At 39.9% G+C, this 16677-nt stretch overlaps 1 protein-coding gene across 3 annotated transcripts in view; it reads left to right on the top strand.

The window, feature by feature from the left end:
• The window catches only part of LOC139465866 (stAR-related lipid transfer protein 3-like), a 69794-nt gene that overhangs the window by 12708 nt on the left and 40409 nt on the right, over positions 1-16677 (top strand). For all 3 annotated transcript variants that reach the window (XM_071247823.1, XM_071247824.1, XM_071247825.1), the window contains 4 exons: positions 2870-3017; positions 5810-5890; positions 6805-6882; positions 15221-15274. In XM_071247823.1, the coding sequence (XP_071103924.1) occupies positions 2870-3017; positions 5810-5890; positions 6805-6882; positions 15221-15274 (361 nt within the window). The remainder of the gene's footprint in view (positions 1-2869; positions 3018-5809; positions 5891-6804; positions 6883-15220; positions 15275-16677) is intronic.

The following is a 16677-nucleotide window of genomic DNA, read 5'->3' on the forward strand; positions in this document are numbered from 1 at the left end:
GTCCTCTTGTTATAATTGAAATGATTCATTGCCAGTTACTGAAGCGATATACTTGTACAATTTTGAGAGTCAGTAATTGTTCATCCCGATCCATGTTCACAAGTTTGTACTGTGCATGGTTATTTCAAGGCCAAAGTCATGAAAATGTTAGTGTGAACAAGCCGAATCACCAGTGACGCAAGTGGTTAAGCTGATAGAACAGGGTATGTATCAGGAAGTATTGTACCAGGCTTTGAATCAACCAAGAGATTTCCACTGTGCATAGTATAATTTCTCTATGACTCGTAAAATAGGTCAGTCCTGTGTTTGTAACTATCATGATTCTGGGAATAAGGAAAGTAGCAGTTTCCTTTTTGTCTAAGTATGACCATGCTCCAGCAGTATTATCGTTATCACCCATTAACACTTGGTAATTTTATGGTTAATCAGTTTGTTCTATTATCAAAGTTGATACTTTAGTTGTCTCAAGTTAAACTTGTTTTGGGCTTGCTATTGGAACAGGATTTCAGTTCCAGTTCCAGTTCCATTTTTTCATTTTTATTTTTCACGGTTTCCATGGAAATAATTTTGACTTAATCTCAAAAGGGGGTGGTGGATTTCCTTTCTGGAGCACAACTTGAAACCGTGAAACAATGTTCATCCAAACCTGGTACATGTATTAGCCAAGGGCAGAAGTGGTGCCTTGTGCTAGTTAGGAATTTTTCAAAATTTGAATTTTACCTATTTTTGTGGAAACTAGTTAGACTTAACTGATGGGAGGTAGGTGTCGTTTCAAGCGGAGAATTGAAAAACTATTCAACATTTTTCATCCAAACTTGGTACATGTATTAATTTGTCCGGACCATATGATATAAACATATTTATTTCCATAAAGTGGAGGGATTGGCAAACAAGCACATTTTGCTTATCTGAATGCCTCTCCCAAACATGATACACATACAAATAGCAATGTATTGAAAGTGACATGAGAAATAGCATACATTGTATAATTGGCATTAAAGATAAGTACTGTTCTGTAAGTGTTTAATTACTGGATTATCTTCCATAACTACAGTTACATTATTATTTACATTCAGCACAACAACATCGCAGTATCATATAGCAAAGCCATCATCTCAGACAAAATCTCTAAATCGGCAAGAAGATAGAACCATGTCCGGACCATATCACTAAAAAATAATAGGTACTCTTTCTTGAAACTGTGCACACACAAAGACCAGGTTGTCGATTGGTGCCTTTGGCTATTTAGGGGTGTTTAGAATTTAAAGGTTTTCCATTTCCATGCCAACAAATTTGACTTAGACTCTGTTCATAGAAGTGTGTTCATATAGAAATACAATGCTCCAAATCCCAATTCCACGGTATTGTTTTGATAGCTCAATAACTTCTCTTGTATACGGACACAGATTAGATAGACATTCTCTCATCAAGTTGGACTTAATGAAACAGTCAGATGATTTGTTCTTTCGAATTTGTACAGGCCAGGGTGATTTTTCATCTGCTGATGACACTTGATTTGAGTAGCATATGTGAGTTGTTCAGAAATGAAATTTACAATAGGAATAATTATTGTTGAGATCAATAGGCGAAATTGTCAATTTCTGTCATTCTTAATTGTGTATATTAATTGTAATATGAAGCTCTATTTGTTACAAGTGTACCGTGTTTCATTTGTCCGTTACTTACATTAGTGGTACCCATTCAGTGCTGTTGTGGGACTGTGCTATATGTATAACATGATACCACGGTTATTGATTATTCAAACTCTGTGATGTACTTTTCATGACATTGTCTTGTCAAAATGAAAAGCCAAACATGTTGGGACATTAAGAACAAATTGGTGATGCTGGTTATGACTCATTTGTAATTGTCATAGTTACAGTTTTTAAAATATTTGTTTGTGTATATACCATGTTAACTATCTATGCATCCAGCTGTTGTATGTGAAATGTGATTTTGGAATCGGTCAGGTTTGAGACTGCTGTCATTGTGTGTTGTTCAGCATGTTGTTTCTATGTGAATCTGTGACAGGAAGAAATAGTCACTGTGGTCTTCGAATGGCAAAACTCACATTTATGTTCCTTCCGTACAACAGTCTGTCAAAAGCCAAAAGTGACACAGATTAATTGCTTGCCATTTTGGTTTCTACTTTCCAGTGGCACATAATCTGAGCAGACCATGGATCATTATTGGGGAAACTTTGATTTGACCTGAAGGCATGCATAGGAAGCCGCTCTGACCCGTGAATATCCGGGTTACAATAGATCTTCAGGAACCCATGCTTGACGTGGATGGCAACATATAATGCTTGTCGTAAGAAGCGACTAACGGGATCGGGTAGTCAGGCTCGCTTACTTGGTTGATGCATGTCATTGTATCCCATTTGCGTGGATTGATGCTCGTGATGTCAATCACTGGATTGTGTGGTCCAGACTATTATTTAAAACCCGCTCTCACATTACTGGAATATTTCTGAGTGCGGCGTAAAACAACAAACGGACAGGAGGCCACTCTGTAGAGAGAGCCATCTTTGATTGTTGCATCCTGGACCCTGACATCTTCAATAGATGTGCACTGTGTTTGTTTTTGGATGTTTGACTCCTTAAGCTGTGTGGAAGGCAGTTCCATGATTCTTAGTAGTGAGACGATACACTGATGCATGGGCTGATCGTGATGTTTTACTGCTCGATACAAGTATTGATCACAGTCGCACACTAAGTAAAAACTATTAATTCTTACCTTATTGTGATACATATTGGATCGTGACCAAGGTGTCGAGATACGTATCAGATCGCACAGTCGGTGAATCATCAAAGCCCTATTCTTTAGCATGGGTTATATGTGTTATATCTAATTATTTCTGTTTCAGTGGCTGGCCAGAAATCAGTGGTACATACAGCAACAGCTCAATGATGGATGAAAGCAGGGGCAAGATGTCTGCCGTCAGACGCACATTCTGTCTGTTTGTGGCCTTTGATCTGATCCTCACCTTCATCCTTTGGGTCATCTATACTCAGGTGGGAAATGTCATTCTTGGGGCGGGAGGGAGGGACTGCATTGCACTATCATTTTCAGTAAACATTTCCATTGCATATTTACTATTGTTGACTTTTCTTGCTGAACTGTACATGGATAGAAAGATGGCTGTAGATAGAGACTGGACTGATCATTTCTGGGGGCACCCGTGAAGATCTGGGTTAGAATAGGTCTTCAGCAACATCCATACCGTAAAAGGGGACTACGCTTGTCGTAAGAGGTGACTAATGGGTGGTCAGGCTCGCTGACATGGTTCCTGCATGTCATCGTATCCCAGTTGCATGGATCGATGCTCATGATGTCAATCACTGGATGGTCTGGTCCAGACTCAATTATTTACTGACCACCACCAGGAATATAGCTGAGTGAGGCGTTAAACAACAAACAAACAAACAAAACATGTCTAGGGGGATGAACGTAAGATCTGTCCCTGTTCATTTTATAAAAACTCCCTGTCCCATCACAACTAGGAGTTCACTGTCCACAAGGCTGACAGACATTCAGTGCTCACTGGACACACTCCCATGTATTGGGACCGTTGAAGGGCTGGAATTAGCTGTATGAAACATGCACCAGTGCATCTTATTGAAAATTGCAACCTGATATTTAATTTATGTCTACATGCACCAGATGCATGTAAAAAATGTCATGTTTGTGTCTGACTAACTCTAACTGCACCACACAACATTGATCCTTGAACATGATACCTCTAAGCTTTATTTACCATACTATATCAATAATCCCTGAGTTACCGCATTACATAGTAAACACCCACGGCGATATTTGGTAATATATTGGCAACTGAACAATACCAATAAACTTCCCTTCTGATTGATCAATGTACAAAAACCTTTTTTTTTAATTAATAATACGCACTCGTGTGTTATACGCACCCTTAAGGGCAATTGAATTCTAGAAAAATATATCTCTTATGTATAAAACACACAGACTTTTGTTTAGTATCATATCAGGCTGTCGTATATAACTGTCATGATCCGTCATCAGAAATAGAATATCAACAAATCCATGTTGATTTATGCAAGTTAACCCTTTTGTTACACTAATTAAGTGTTCATTGTATATCTGGACTTATGTTTGTAATCTATTTTCCTAATTTTATTCAAAATTTCATTCAATAATGTTTACGTTAATTTTCAGCGAATTTGTGTGTCCCTCTGATACGTACAACTTCCGTTTACCCCATTCCATAGAGCCGTTACCTCATGCCGCGACAGCGCCAACTCATATTTATCAATTTTCTTACTTTCTTTTGTTTAATTTTTAACGAGCCCACACATCAAGATAAACATATGTCATGGTTAACTTTCAATGAGAAAAAATCTCAAAACGTGAAAAACTTTTTCCATTTGTGTAGTTTTCATTTGTTTACATCACATGCTGTCAGCCATATGGAAAAGTAACAATATGATCACTTTGATGCATAAATATATATTGTTGTGCAACTCACAGTCGTGCCTTTTGTAAGTATTTATATTATTATGCAAAACAATATGTAAAGCGTCAGTCTATTCTGATTTCATAGTTTGTTTAAAACAAGAGAAAAGTTTGGTCACGTGATATGCAGATTAGCCTGTGGCAGTGGTGTTATGCAAGGTTATTTTATTTCTAAAATCAATAATTAATTAAAACTGGATGTCATTTTTAGGAAATTTGGAAAATGTCCATAAATTAATCTCAGGTAGGTAGTTGTGATATTTTCATTCACAAGCAGGATATATTGATTGTTGACCTGCGCCACAGCCAACATAATAATAAACATGATAAACAAACATGTTTTGACAAAAAATATTCAAGTTAATTTTATAAATGAATAGCTAAAACAAAAGAAGTGATAATATACATTAAATCAGACAACATTATCACACAAAAAATACAGTTAACTGATATAAAGTAATGTTTGAAAATCACAAACACAAAGCAGATGTTTATGTTATATTTTTCAACTTGATCTTCTGATTACTGGTACTTCCCGTTTGGCACAATGGTGTTGACGATCATTTTTACACATTGTTAATGTGCAGCTGCGTTATCACAAATACATACATATGTAGGTGAATACTGCAAGCATGCACATAGTATTACTTGTAACAGACATAGATATCTGAAAGGGTAAAATACTGATAGCTGTTGTTTTCTGCTTTCGCCAAACCACGAAATTAAAGATCTTTCAGTTATGTTTTTTTTTTCCACCAAAATTATATTCTAATAACCACTCCCCATTTCTAATTATGAGAGCGCCTTGGGCACCTATTGCATTGAATAAGGAATGTGTTATTTGTCATGCTTTGTTAGGCTTGACGTCACCGAACTGTGAACCCTTAAAGATTATGTGCATTTGTTCCTAGAACGTTTTACAGTAATACGTCATTAGTTTGTGTGACACCGGCGGCAGACCAGCCTATGTTTCAACAATGATAATTTTATGGGACCAGGGTGCAACCTGGTTTTGTCAGGTGCAACTAGGTTTCATGTCAACATGCACCTGGTGCAAGTTGAATCGAGATCCATAAATTGGGCCCTGCTTTGTACGCCAGGTTGCTAATGGACTTGATTGTCTTGGTAGTCTAGTCTTGGACTGACGGTGGAGTGAAAGTTTCTTCACAGCTCCTTGTGGACAATAAACAGAACCAATAATATGCTAAATAGCACTGTAATACAATAAGTGTACTAGGAGTGTTGAAGTTTTTGAAATAAATGGAACTTGAACTTGTCTTGACTGAAGTGTTGCACGTATATTAATTTCTGTTTTCAGCTCATAGGTGACAAAGGTTGGGAGGCATTTCAGAAACAAGTTGGAGGATATAGCTTCAAAATTTCTCTGTTTGATACAGTGGTGAGTTTTCTATACCAACTACTAACAACCATTTCATATAGTTCATGTAGAGTTGGCTAACCCAAGTTCTTTACAGTTTACAATAATACTCATGAATAATGTCAGACAAACGCTAGTAACGGATAACCCCGGTTGACCTATTTAGGGAATTCCCAGTTGTATTTATCATTTACTTGCATCACACCACATGATCTAATGCTGATGTCTGATTGGCTACTTATTGTACAGAGTTGTCCATAGGGATTCCCTTTTAGGTTCGTGTGTTCATGAGAAATAAGACATCCATTACATTTATCTTTTTATCCCCTCCCTCGAAGTGGTGCCGGAGATAGAGGAACGGAGTTCGCCCCTCCATCTGTCTGTCCATCCATCCATCTGCTTCTCATAGGGGACAAATTTTCTAAAAATATATTTAAGTTGGAGAAATGAAATTTTACACACTATTATTACTGGTCATGATCTTAAATCAGTTCAAAAAGGTTGTATGTTTGCTTCATTTAAGTTATATTGGGATGTCCTCGGATCTTTGCTTTAGCGGTGGCGAGAACTAAGATCTGACTTTAATGAGAATGGGTTCGTCAGCACCATACCCGTGCTTGTGCATTTCATCGAAGTGTTAAACGTGCCACAATATAACTGGAATACTGTTAAAAGCGGCGTTAAACCCAACTCACTCACTCACTCCTATGGGTAAGGACTTCATACATTTGTTGATGAAATGGAAAGATGGTTGACATGATCTTTACTTGATGAGCACTTGAATTACAGTTAGAATGTGTCACTATGTTTTTCAGTGAATCTGTTGTTTTCTGAATAAAATGAGTGTCACAATTCATCTGTTAGATGCTGATATTTATGTTAGGAAATTGTCATATACAGACATTGAAACGATAATCTATAAATTACTTTTTCAGATGTTGTCAGCAGTGCGCCTCACATTCCTTTTACTGGCCTACGCTTTGTTTAATTTAAAACACTGGTGGATGGTAGCTGTAAGTATCTGTGAAGTAGCTATAGATGTAGTTTTGGGGGTAAAATGTATACTACTCAAAACAAATTAAGGAACACACAATTGGAAGGCTGTTGTTCGTGAGAGAACAAAGACGTATTAGTGTCTTGAGATAATTTATTCCGCTGCAATCGACGAGAAATACACAAATGGGCTTTGAGATTGAGTTGTGATTGAGTTTTACCCATCATTACCTTGTTTTTCTTCGTGACTGGCATGCGAAATCAACGGCGACATGCAATCCTCTCCATAATAACCAACACAAGGGAGATAACTAAAAGTTAATTATAACGGACTACCGCACAAAAGAAATAATCAAATTAATGCTGGTCATTAACATAGCCACCCCCCTGACAGGGTCAAAAGCATTTGCTACCATTGATAACCTAAATGTCCAAGTAAAGAAAATGATAATCAATAAATCTAGATGAATGTTCATAGGAAATCTGAGCTCTGTGTTCACTTTGTGCAAGTCCTACATCTAAGCGTCACTACACACAAATTCCTCCAGCACACACACCTTAGCCGCTGGTCTGATGTACTGACCATTTTTGGTTTGGACTTTCAAAGTTCGAACACGTCCATCATCGCCAGCGTAAACCTCGACGATCCTTGCCAAATCCCAATGTCCTCTGGGTTTAGCTTCGTCGACCACCAGAACGAGATCTCCAACTGAAACATTCTGAGATTCTGATCTCCAACACCTTCTCACAGTGAGCTCCGGCAAATATTCCTTTTGCCAGCGCTTGTACACATGATCCGCAATGACTTGAGCCTGTCTCCACCGTCGTCTACTATTGATTTCATTATCATGAAAAACATCAGGTGGAGTACAAACATCAGCTCTCCCAAGAATAAAGTGATTCGGAGTAAGTGCCGTAAAGTCACTTGGGCTGGTACTGTTGTATGTCAGTGGCCTGCTGTTCAAGACAGCTTCAACTTCGATCAAGGCAACTCGAAGAACAGTTTCTCGAACACGGAGATTTTTCAGGACTGACCTCAAGGCGGCTTTGACAGAACGCACTAACCTTTCCCACGCTCCACCAAAGTGAGGACTGAGAGGGGGATTAAAATGCCATTCAATCTTCATCGGGGTGAGGTAGTCAGCAATTTTGGTTTGCTGGATGTTCTGCAAACATTGATACAGTTCATTGTCTGCACCGCGGAAATTAGTGCCATTGTCACTATAAAGATGACCAGGATGTCCACGACGTCCTATGAAACTCCGAAGAACCAACAAAAATTCATCTGTCTCAAGTGAATTTGCAAGCTCAATGTGGACGGCTCTTGTTGAGAGACATGTAAATAGACAGCCCCACCTCTTCACTGTGCTTCTACGTTCCTTCACCATCAGTGGACCGAAATAATCAACTCCTGTATGAGCAAACACGCCTTCAAAAGCACTAATCCGACATAGAGGCACATCTGCCATCTTGACAATGGTGGGCTTTGCTCGTCTTCGGTGGCAATCACGGCAACTGCGTAGAACTTGTTTGGCTATTTTCCTTGCATTGATTGACCAATATTGTTGTCTAACAAGTGCTATCATATGCTCTTGGCCACAATGTGCAGACTTGATATGCATATCTTCCATGATCAGGTGAGTCACTGGGTGATTGCCAGGCATGATTATCTGATACTTGGCTTCATTGGGAATCTGAGGTTTGCGCAGTCTTCCTCCAACTCTGATTAATCTACCGTCAAATGTCGGAGACAACGGAAAGAGTCTTGATTTCGCTGAGAGCCCCTGACCTGCTTCAAGATTAGCAAATTCCTCAGGGAACGCTTCCCTCTGTGTTTCTTCAATCAAGTGATACTCGACCTCTGTTCGCTCCCTCACTGTCATTGTTTTGTTGCGATTTGGTTTCAGTTCTCTGTGTTTCAGGGTTGACAGAAAGTTTCGAACTGCTCTTAAAGTCCATGCCGACAGGCCGACAAGTCGTTGCCAAGATGAAAAGTCAGCTGGATCCAAGATGCCCGACAGCTTGAGGCCTTGTAAGTCAGGAGCTGATTGATCTCGTTTGACAAGACTCTTCATCACACATTTGCCTTTGATTTCTGGGTCATTCCCAGGTGTGTGTCCTGGAATCTCATGTAAAGGCCAGTTGTCTTCAGATGACCAGAGGAATTCAGGTCCATGAAACCATGGATGAGATTGTGTTAGGCTGCATGCATGCAGTCCTCTTGTTGAGTGGTCAGCTGGATTGTCCACACTTGCAACATGACGCCACTGCTTACTGTCGCTTGAGTCAAGGATTTCCGACACTCTGTTGGCTACGAATGGCTTGAAGCGTTTCGTTTCATTGTTCAGATATTGTAGCACAGTATTCGAATCTGTCCAGAACACAACTCTTTCTATTTTCAGGTCCAGCTCTTTTTTCAGCACAACCCACAAACGGATTGCTAAAACTGCCCCTTGAAGTTCCAGCCTGGGTATCGTCAACTGTGGAGTTAATGGTGCAACATGAGTCTTTGCAGCCAGGAATGAGCATGTGTTTGTCCCGGAATTAAGCAAGTACCGAAGATATGCTACAGCACCGTATCCTTTCTCTGAAGAGTCAGCAAATACATGCACTTCTACATGATCAAACTGTGACGAGAACAGCAGGTGATGCCTGGGTAAATTGAAATCGTGTAACTGTTCCAGCTCGCTGTGCCATACTTCCCATTTTGCTTGGATATCTATTGGAAGTGTATCATCCCAATCGAGACCACGTCGCCATATTTCTTGGATCATGAATTTGGCGCGGATGGTGAATGGAGCAAGATATCCGCATGGATCGAATATTGAACAAACAGTACTGACTACAGCTCTTTTAGTGTTTGTCACATCCCTGTGTGTGGGATTGAATGTAAAGCAGTCCTGCTCAACATTCCAGCGCAGTCCTAGAGCGCGTTGCAGGGGTTGTTCATCTAAATCAAAGTCTTTAGGCTGATTTGCTTTTTGACTTTCAGGAATGACAGCAAGGACTTCCTCTGAGTTTGAGACCCACTTATGTAAATGAAAACCACCCTTTTGCATCAGATTTGGTAGGTCCTGTGTCATCTGGATCGCTTCAGCTACAGTTTCAACTGACTTCACCAGATTGTCAACGTAGAAGTCTCTCGAAACAGCCTTGATCACTGATGGATGAAATTCATTTGCGTTGTCGCGAGCAGTTTGCTGGAGTGCATAACATGCACAAGAACATGAATCGGTGGCTCCAAAGATGTGGACAAGCATTTTGTAGACATCAGGTGGACCAGATTGCTGGTTGTCGGCTTTCCATAAGAATCTTAGTGAGTCTGAGTCATGTTCAAAAACTCTTATTTGGTGGAACATGCCTTCCACATCAGCCATGAGGGCAATTTGATATAACCTGAACCTCTGAATCACTCCAAACAAGTTATTCACTAAATCTGGGCCACTCAACAGATTGTCATTTAATGATGTTCCGGCATATGCTGCAGCCGCATCAAAAACTACCCTCACCTTGCCAGACTTATTTGGGCTTGTGACTCCATGGTGCGGTATATACCACGTTCGTGGTGAAACACTGGCTATTTCCTCCTGCATGAGTTTTCGTGCGTGACCATTTGATATATAGCCATTCAGAGTGTTGCTGTACATGATCCCGAAATCTTTATCATGCATTAGTCTCTTTGCCAAGAGCTTGAATCGTTTCTCCGCAGCAGCATAGTTGTTCGGGAGAATGCAATCCGCCTTTTTCCAGAGCATACCAACTTGGTAATGTCCATTCACTAAACAGGTAGTCTCTTTCAGGATGTGTTCTGCTTTTCGATCATCAATGGACGATGATTGCTTCTTGTCAAACACAGCTCCAAAGGACTCAGTTTTCCAGAATCGCTCAACACTCTCGTGTATTTCCAGATCGCGTGTAATTGTGAGATTGACACTGGCTTGGACTTCCTGAGCAGCACTACTTTCACAACTTGCCACCCCCATGAGTGACCATCCCAGGGCAGTGCGAACAGCAACTGGTTCATCTTTTTGTCCCTCAATGACTTCAACTTGCAAGTGTGCCTCAGGAATGTTTAAGCCAATCAACATCTTGATTTGTGCTGGTTCAACTGAGGGTATGTCTAGGTGTTTGATATGCTTCCAGTCTGGATTCACGCACTGAGGTCGGCAATCAAAAGCATTTGATTTGACTGTCCATGCTTCTTTTACATGAATGTTGGAGGCATCAAGCATATTTGCTGATGTAATGTTAAGGGAAACTCTGCTTGATGGCTCTGTAGTTATACTATTACATGTTTTCATCTTAAGAGTTTGCCGTTCTCCTTTGATTCCCAAATCCTGCACAAACTCATCATGAATCAAGGTGACATCGCTGGCAGAATCTAACAATGCAAACGTTTTCATAACTCTACCACTCTGTCCATACGCAAGAATTGGCACAATCTGAAAGAACACTGTGTTTCCAAATGACTGCATCTTCTTGTTTATTGCTTCAACTGTTTCTGAATTATTTCGATGCAACAATGTGTGATGTCTCTTGCCACAACCTGGTTCTCGGCATGCCATCAAAGAGAAACACTTATCTGCTGTGTGAGAGGGTTTCAAGCAGTTGAAACAAAGCTTATTCTCAGTGACGACAGTACTTCTTTCAGTAACAGGCTTGTTTGAAAACAGTGGACAGTGATATAGATAATGAGGCTGTTTACACATTGGGCATGGTAACTTTGAACGACTGTCATATTGCTTGACTGAACCTTTTCGAGCAAGCGGAGTCTTACTGTTTTGTATATCAGTCATGGAAACCGCCGTAGCATATACTGTGCTTTGTCTTTCAGGTCCCTTGTACCCTGAAGATCCGTTATGTTTAGACAATTTCCTTTGGGTTGATGTATGAGCAGCGAATGCAATGGCATATGGGTTGAAATCTGCACCTACCCTGTCCCTTAGCCAATTGTTGAGATCATACAGGTTGGGTTCTCTAGTTCTTGTGATGTGTCGCACAAACTCATTCCATTTTGTGATTTTGTCATTTGGTAAACGTCTTGCAATTCTGAGCACCATATCTGGGCTGTGTAATTCAGACAAATACTGAAATTGCTCAAGTGTTGTAATGCAGTCCCGAATAGTAACGTAGAACTTTCGAAGAGATGATGGGTCGTGGCTTGCAATCATCGATCCTGAGGTCACTCTTTCCAAGAAAGCTCTTGCGACCTTGATACGATGGCCGAAGGCACGCTTTAACTCTTGTAGTGCTAAAGCATAGTTGCGACCTGAAGATCCTAGCCCTTGCACAAGGTGTTTTGCATCTCCTTCCAAATGAGACTGAAGTAAGTCCATTCGCCGAACATCAAATATTCCGGGTCGAGTATGTACTTGCGCATGAAACCGCTCGATGAAACAAGGCCATTCAATAGCTTTACCACTAAACTTCGGTAAGTCAATCTTAGGCAGATCGCGCTCGCTCTCTAGCTTGATAAGAGCATGAGTTAGGTGATCTTTATCTGAAGAATTCACCTCGGATATCGTTTCTTGTCCAAGAATGAGGTGATCTATCCATGCGTCAATCGGTTCGTATGGTTGACGGTTTTGCACAGTGACAGGAGGTCGAGATACCTCGAAACTGGGAACATGTATGTTGAGTTGTGTTGGTTGTGATCTGAGTGTTTCTTTCATACTTGGGGTAAGTGCTTCTGAATGAGGGTTTTGTTGATCCACGTTACTACACTTGACAGCTCCATCAGATGCTTCCAACCACTTCTGAATATATTCCTGTTTTCCATGTTCATGAAAATGAGTTTTCCTATCAGCCACATTACTACCTATTTCAAGCATGTCTTCACGCATTTTCACCTCCAAATCTGCCATATCCTTTCTGTGTGTTGCTTCCTGCTTGACCTGTGTGGCCTGCATTTCAGCAATTTGCTTAGACTGATTTACATGAAGTTCAGTCATTTTTGCAGCAAGTTTTGCTGCTTCCTCAGCAAAAAATGCTTTCAGTTTTGCTTGTTCAGCTTTACACACCATATTTGTATTGCTGCTCTTCCCTTGGCTGTAATTGTCATTTTCACTTTCAATTGATCTAGTGTCACCTTGTGAGCTTATCACAGACAGTGACTTAACAGATTTGCTCACTAAAATGTCTGCAATTTCTTCCAGTGTTTTATTTGCAACTTCCTGCCTTTCCTTAAACCAATCCATTGCCTGCTGACTTTCTGTTTCACCATGCAACACTGACAAATACTGCCTATGGGCATCATACAGAGCTTTTACCGCCGCTTCAATTTTGTTGCATGTGACAGATAATGTTCGTTTCGACCTCTTTTCCGTAATTTGAGACCTTGCCGTATTAATAATTGCCGTCAAACGAGCAGCATAACCACTCCTAGCATACTTCAAGTCTTGTTTTTCTGTGTTAAACTCGTATCTATCGGGATGAATTCCCTTTGTCGATCTACTAGACCGTCTTGGCAAACCAGGCTCAGAACGAGTGCTTCGCAAGTGTTTAGAATCAAATTCAGCATTAAGTGACAGTTTTGGTGGCCCACCTTTTGTAGATTCCATCTTTAAAGGATAACTGAAAGTTCCAACACTTCTGTGCTAAATGAGAGGAATGAACTGTGTTTGAATGTTGCAAGGGGTTCAGTTTTCGCGCACAAGAAGAAAAACCTTTTGTTCGTGAGAGAACAAAGACGTATTAGTGTCTTGAGATAATTTAATCCGCTGCAATCGACGAGAAATACACAAATGGGCTTTGAGATTGAGTTGTGATTGAGTTTTACCCATCATTACCTTGTTTTTCTTCGTGACTGGCATGCGAAATCAACGGCGACATGCAATCCTCTCCATAATAACCAACACAAGGGAGATAACTAAAAGTTAATTATAACGGACTACCGCACAAAAGAAATAATCAAATTAATGCTGGTCATTAACAGCTGTCATGACGGATTAACTATAGTCATTTGAAGAAATCATGTGTTCTTTAACTTCTTTTGAGGAGTGTACATTGTATTGGTAGTACTGTACGGTGTCTTGACCATTTTGCAGTTGATCAATTATGTGTATTACAACATCTAGAGAGTTCTGTACTGGTTCACATCACATTGTCTGGGGTGGGGAGAGGGAGCCTTGTGGTTAATGCGTTGGTCGTGACACTGAAGACATGGGTTCACCTCCTCATGCCTCTGTTTGGGGATTAGACTTGCTTAGAATTGGCCCCCTGTTTATGCTGGTAGTAAGAGGCAACCAAATAAATCGGGTGGCCAGTCTCGGTGACACGGTTAATGTGTCATTGTATCGTATCTCAGTTGCGGAGATTGATGCTCAAGATGTCAATCACTGAATTGTCTGGTCCAGACTTGATTATTTACAGACCACCTTTATATGGCTGACATATTGCTGAGTGTGGTGTTAAAAACAAACAAAACAAACAATCAATCATGATGGCGTGTAAGTTATAGTCAGGGCAAGACAAAACTGCTGGTTGATATAATGAGCAACTTGTCATGCTTTAAAGGTACGGTATTATCAACCCCACCTGACCACCCCATACGAGTTAGTCGCCTAATATGACAGAGAGTAAAGTGCTGGGGATCTATTCCATTCAATGTCCCCACAAGGGTTTCCGTGAAGTGTCGGACTACATTGATAGGATGCAATATTTGCATCGGTAAATCTTTGATTACCGTATCATTTCAACTTCTGACAGAGTTAATATAACTGTTGGCTTGAGATATGTTACTTCCTGGTTTGAAATCCTACTGTAGTAGGTGTGGGATTTTGAGAAAATGGTAGTGACAACATCAGACAAAACTGCACATAATTACTTATTACTAGAAGTAAGCTGGAGACTTGGTGGTATGTTACAAGTTTTGTATATTCAGGAAAATATAATGATAGGTCCATTTCCTTGTATTTATCCTGACCTGCTCCGATGCTGATTTGTCAAAAAAGTCCCAAATTGGAATTGAAGAATTCCCAATCCATGTTAATATATATTACTAATAAATAATTGCATGGCTGTGTAGAGCATGTAGAGGTAGCCTGTATTGCATTGATAACAAGACCACTATAGTGGAAGAAGTTTTAATGCTTTGTTTTGTATTATTGCATTGAATGTGATCTCAAAATACAATAATATAAGACCTCTTAATAAGAATTTTTAAAATCCCAATTTTGAACAAAATAACAAATTTCTCCCAATTTTCCTGGCAGGGGAACTTTTGAATCGTAGATAAATCCCTTACATGCATTTTTGCACATATGCAAACACTTTTCTTATTTTGTAGTGTTTATTGAAAATAATCCCATATAACTTGCTGAACAAAAGATGTAACTAATCCCTATTTTCTCTTTCCAGGTAACAACTTTTATGTCCTGTGCCTTTTTGGTAGCAAAAATATTTTTATTTGATGTAAGTACGAAACCTTTTCCGTCTTCTTTGAGTTGCTGCCTGGCAACTGCATGTATTTTCAATCAATGGGAGGTGGGCACAGTTGGCCCAGTGATTTAACTGTTGAGAGTTGTGTCCCTTGTCATGCACGACTACTATCAGCTAAACATGATCAATGATTTGTCAGCATCATACACGGTTTTCAAAGTGGCAAACTACCATCTGTCCTACACAAAAACTGACTTACATTAAGGGACAGGATATCTGGGTGTTTTTTTAAATCATGCATGAAATATTATCCAAGTGTGACATCACACAGTTCATGCACGATTATATTCTCAAACCGAACAATAGAGCTTCACACAGCAAAGTGGACAATCCAAGTGCTGCGCCGAATAAATAATCAGACATGTATTTATTAGAGTCAAACTTAAGGAAAAGCTTGTGTTTTTCTTATGATTGAGTTACAAATTGCCAATTGCCAGCTTTGTTGGATCAAAAGCCAGCGTTTATCACAGCCTTGATTACACCATGAATACCTTGAAAGAAGGAAGAAACAAGGCCGGGGTATTCCCTGGAAGGAAATGCTTCCAGGCCAGCTTACGAGCCTACTCCTGCAGTGTACGCTTTTCAAACGGTACATATTGCAAAATCTTTTCTGTGTTCTGGTATGATGAGTAAAAACAATATAAAGATATTGATTGACAAAATGCAGAAGTGATTTTTCTCTTACGTTATCTCCCCAGTATCCAAAATGGCGGCCACTGACAATGCTGACTTTGACATAGGCGGTTGGGTGCTGGTTTGGTGCCAATTTGGCCTGAAAAAAAAAAGAAATAGCTCCAAATATATCTCAATACATCTTGCTACGACTCTATACATCTTGCAATACAACTACCTGTATGTATCAATTACTTACAGGCGACGGCCATATAGCTGGAATATTGCTGAGTGCAGTGTTTACCAAACAACAAACAAAACTAAAAACTTGGTATTCACACTTCAGGTTTTTTAATAAGAATCTATGTTGTGGACATTTCACGATATCAATGTGACTGCAGCTGTCTGTGTATGTGTGCCAGTATTCAAAACTAAGCAAGTTAAGTTGTCCTTGTCATAACCCTATAATATTAAAAGAGGGGGTCCTTACATTCAAATACTAAAACAGTCAACCTCATGGACACCATGTCCATATTAATGTTGAACACCACATGTTATATAGGGGTGGTAGCATAGCCTCGTGGTTAAAACATTGGCTCATTACATTGAAGACGTAGGGGAGGTAAGCCTACCCCTGATTAAATTTGTGACAAATAATATACCTGCACTGTCAGGACGAAACCGCTGGATAAGTTCCGTGTCTGAATACACACTGAAAATGTTTTTTCTTCGCGTGAAAGTTCTCAGCTGATGCGGCTGCGGTA

This window comes from Haliotis cracherodii, unplaced genomic scaffold (genome assembly GCF_022045235.1).
Source record: "Haliotis cracherodii isolate W230 unplaced genomic scaffold, xgHalCrac1.p SCAF_18, whole genome shotgun sequence".
Classification (NCBI taxonomy): Eukaryota; Metazoa; Mollusca; class Gastropoda; order Lepetellida; family Haliotidae; genus Haliotis; species Haliotis cracherodii.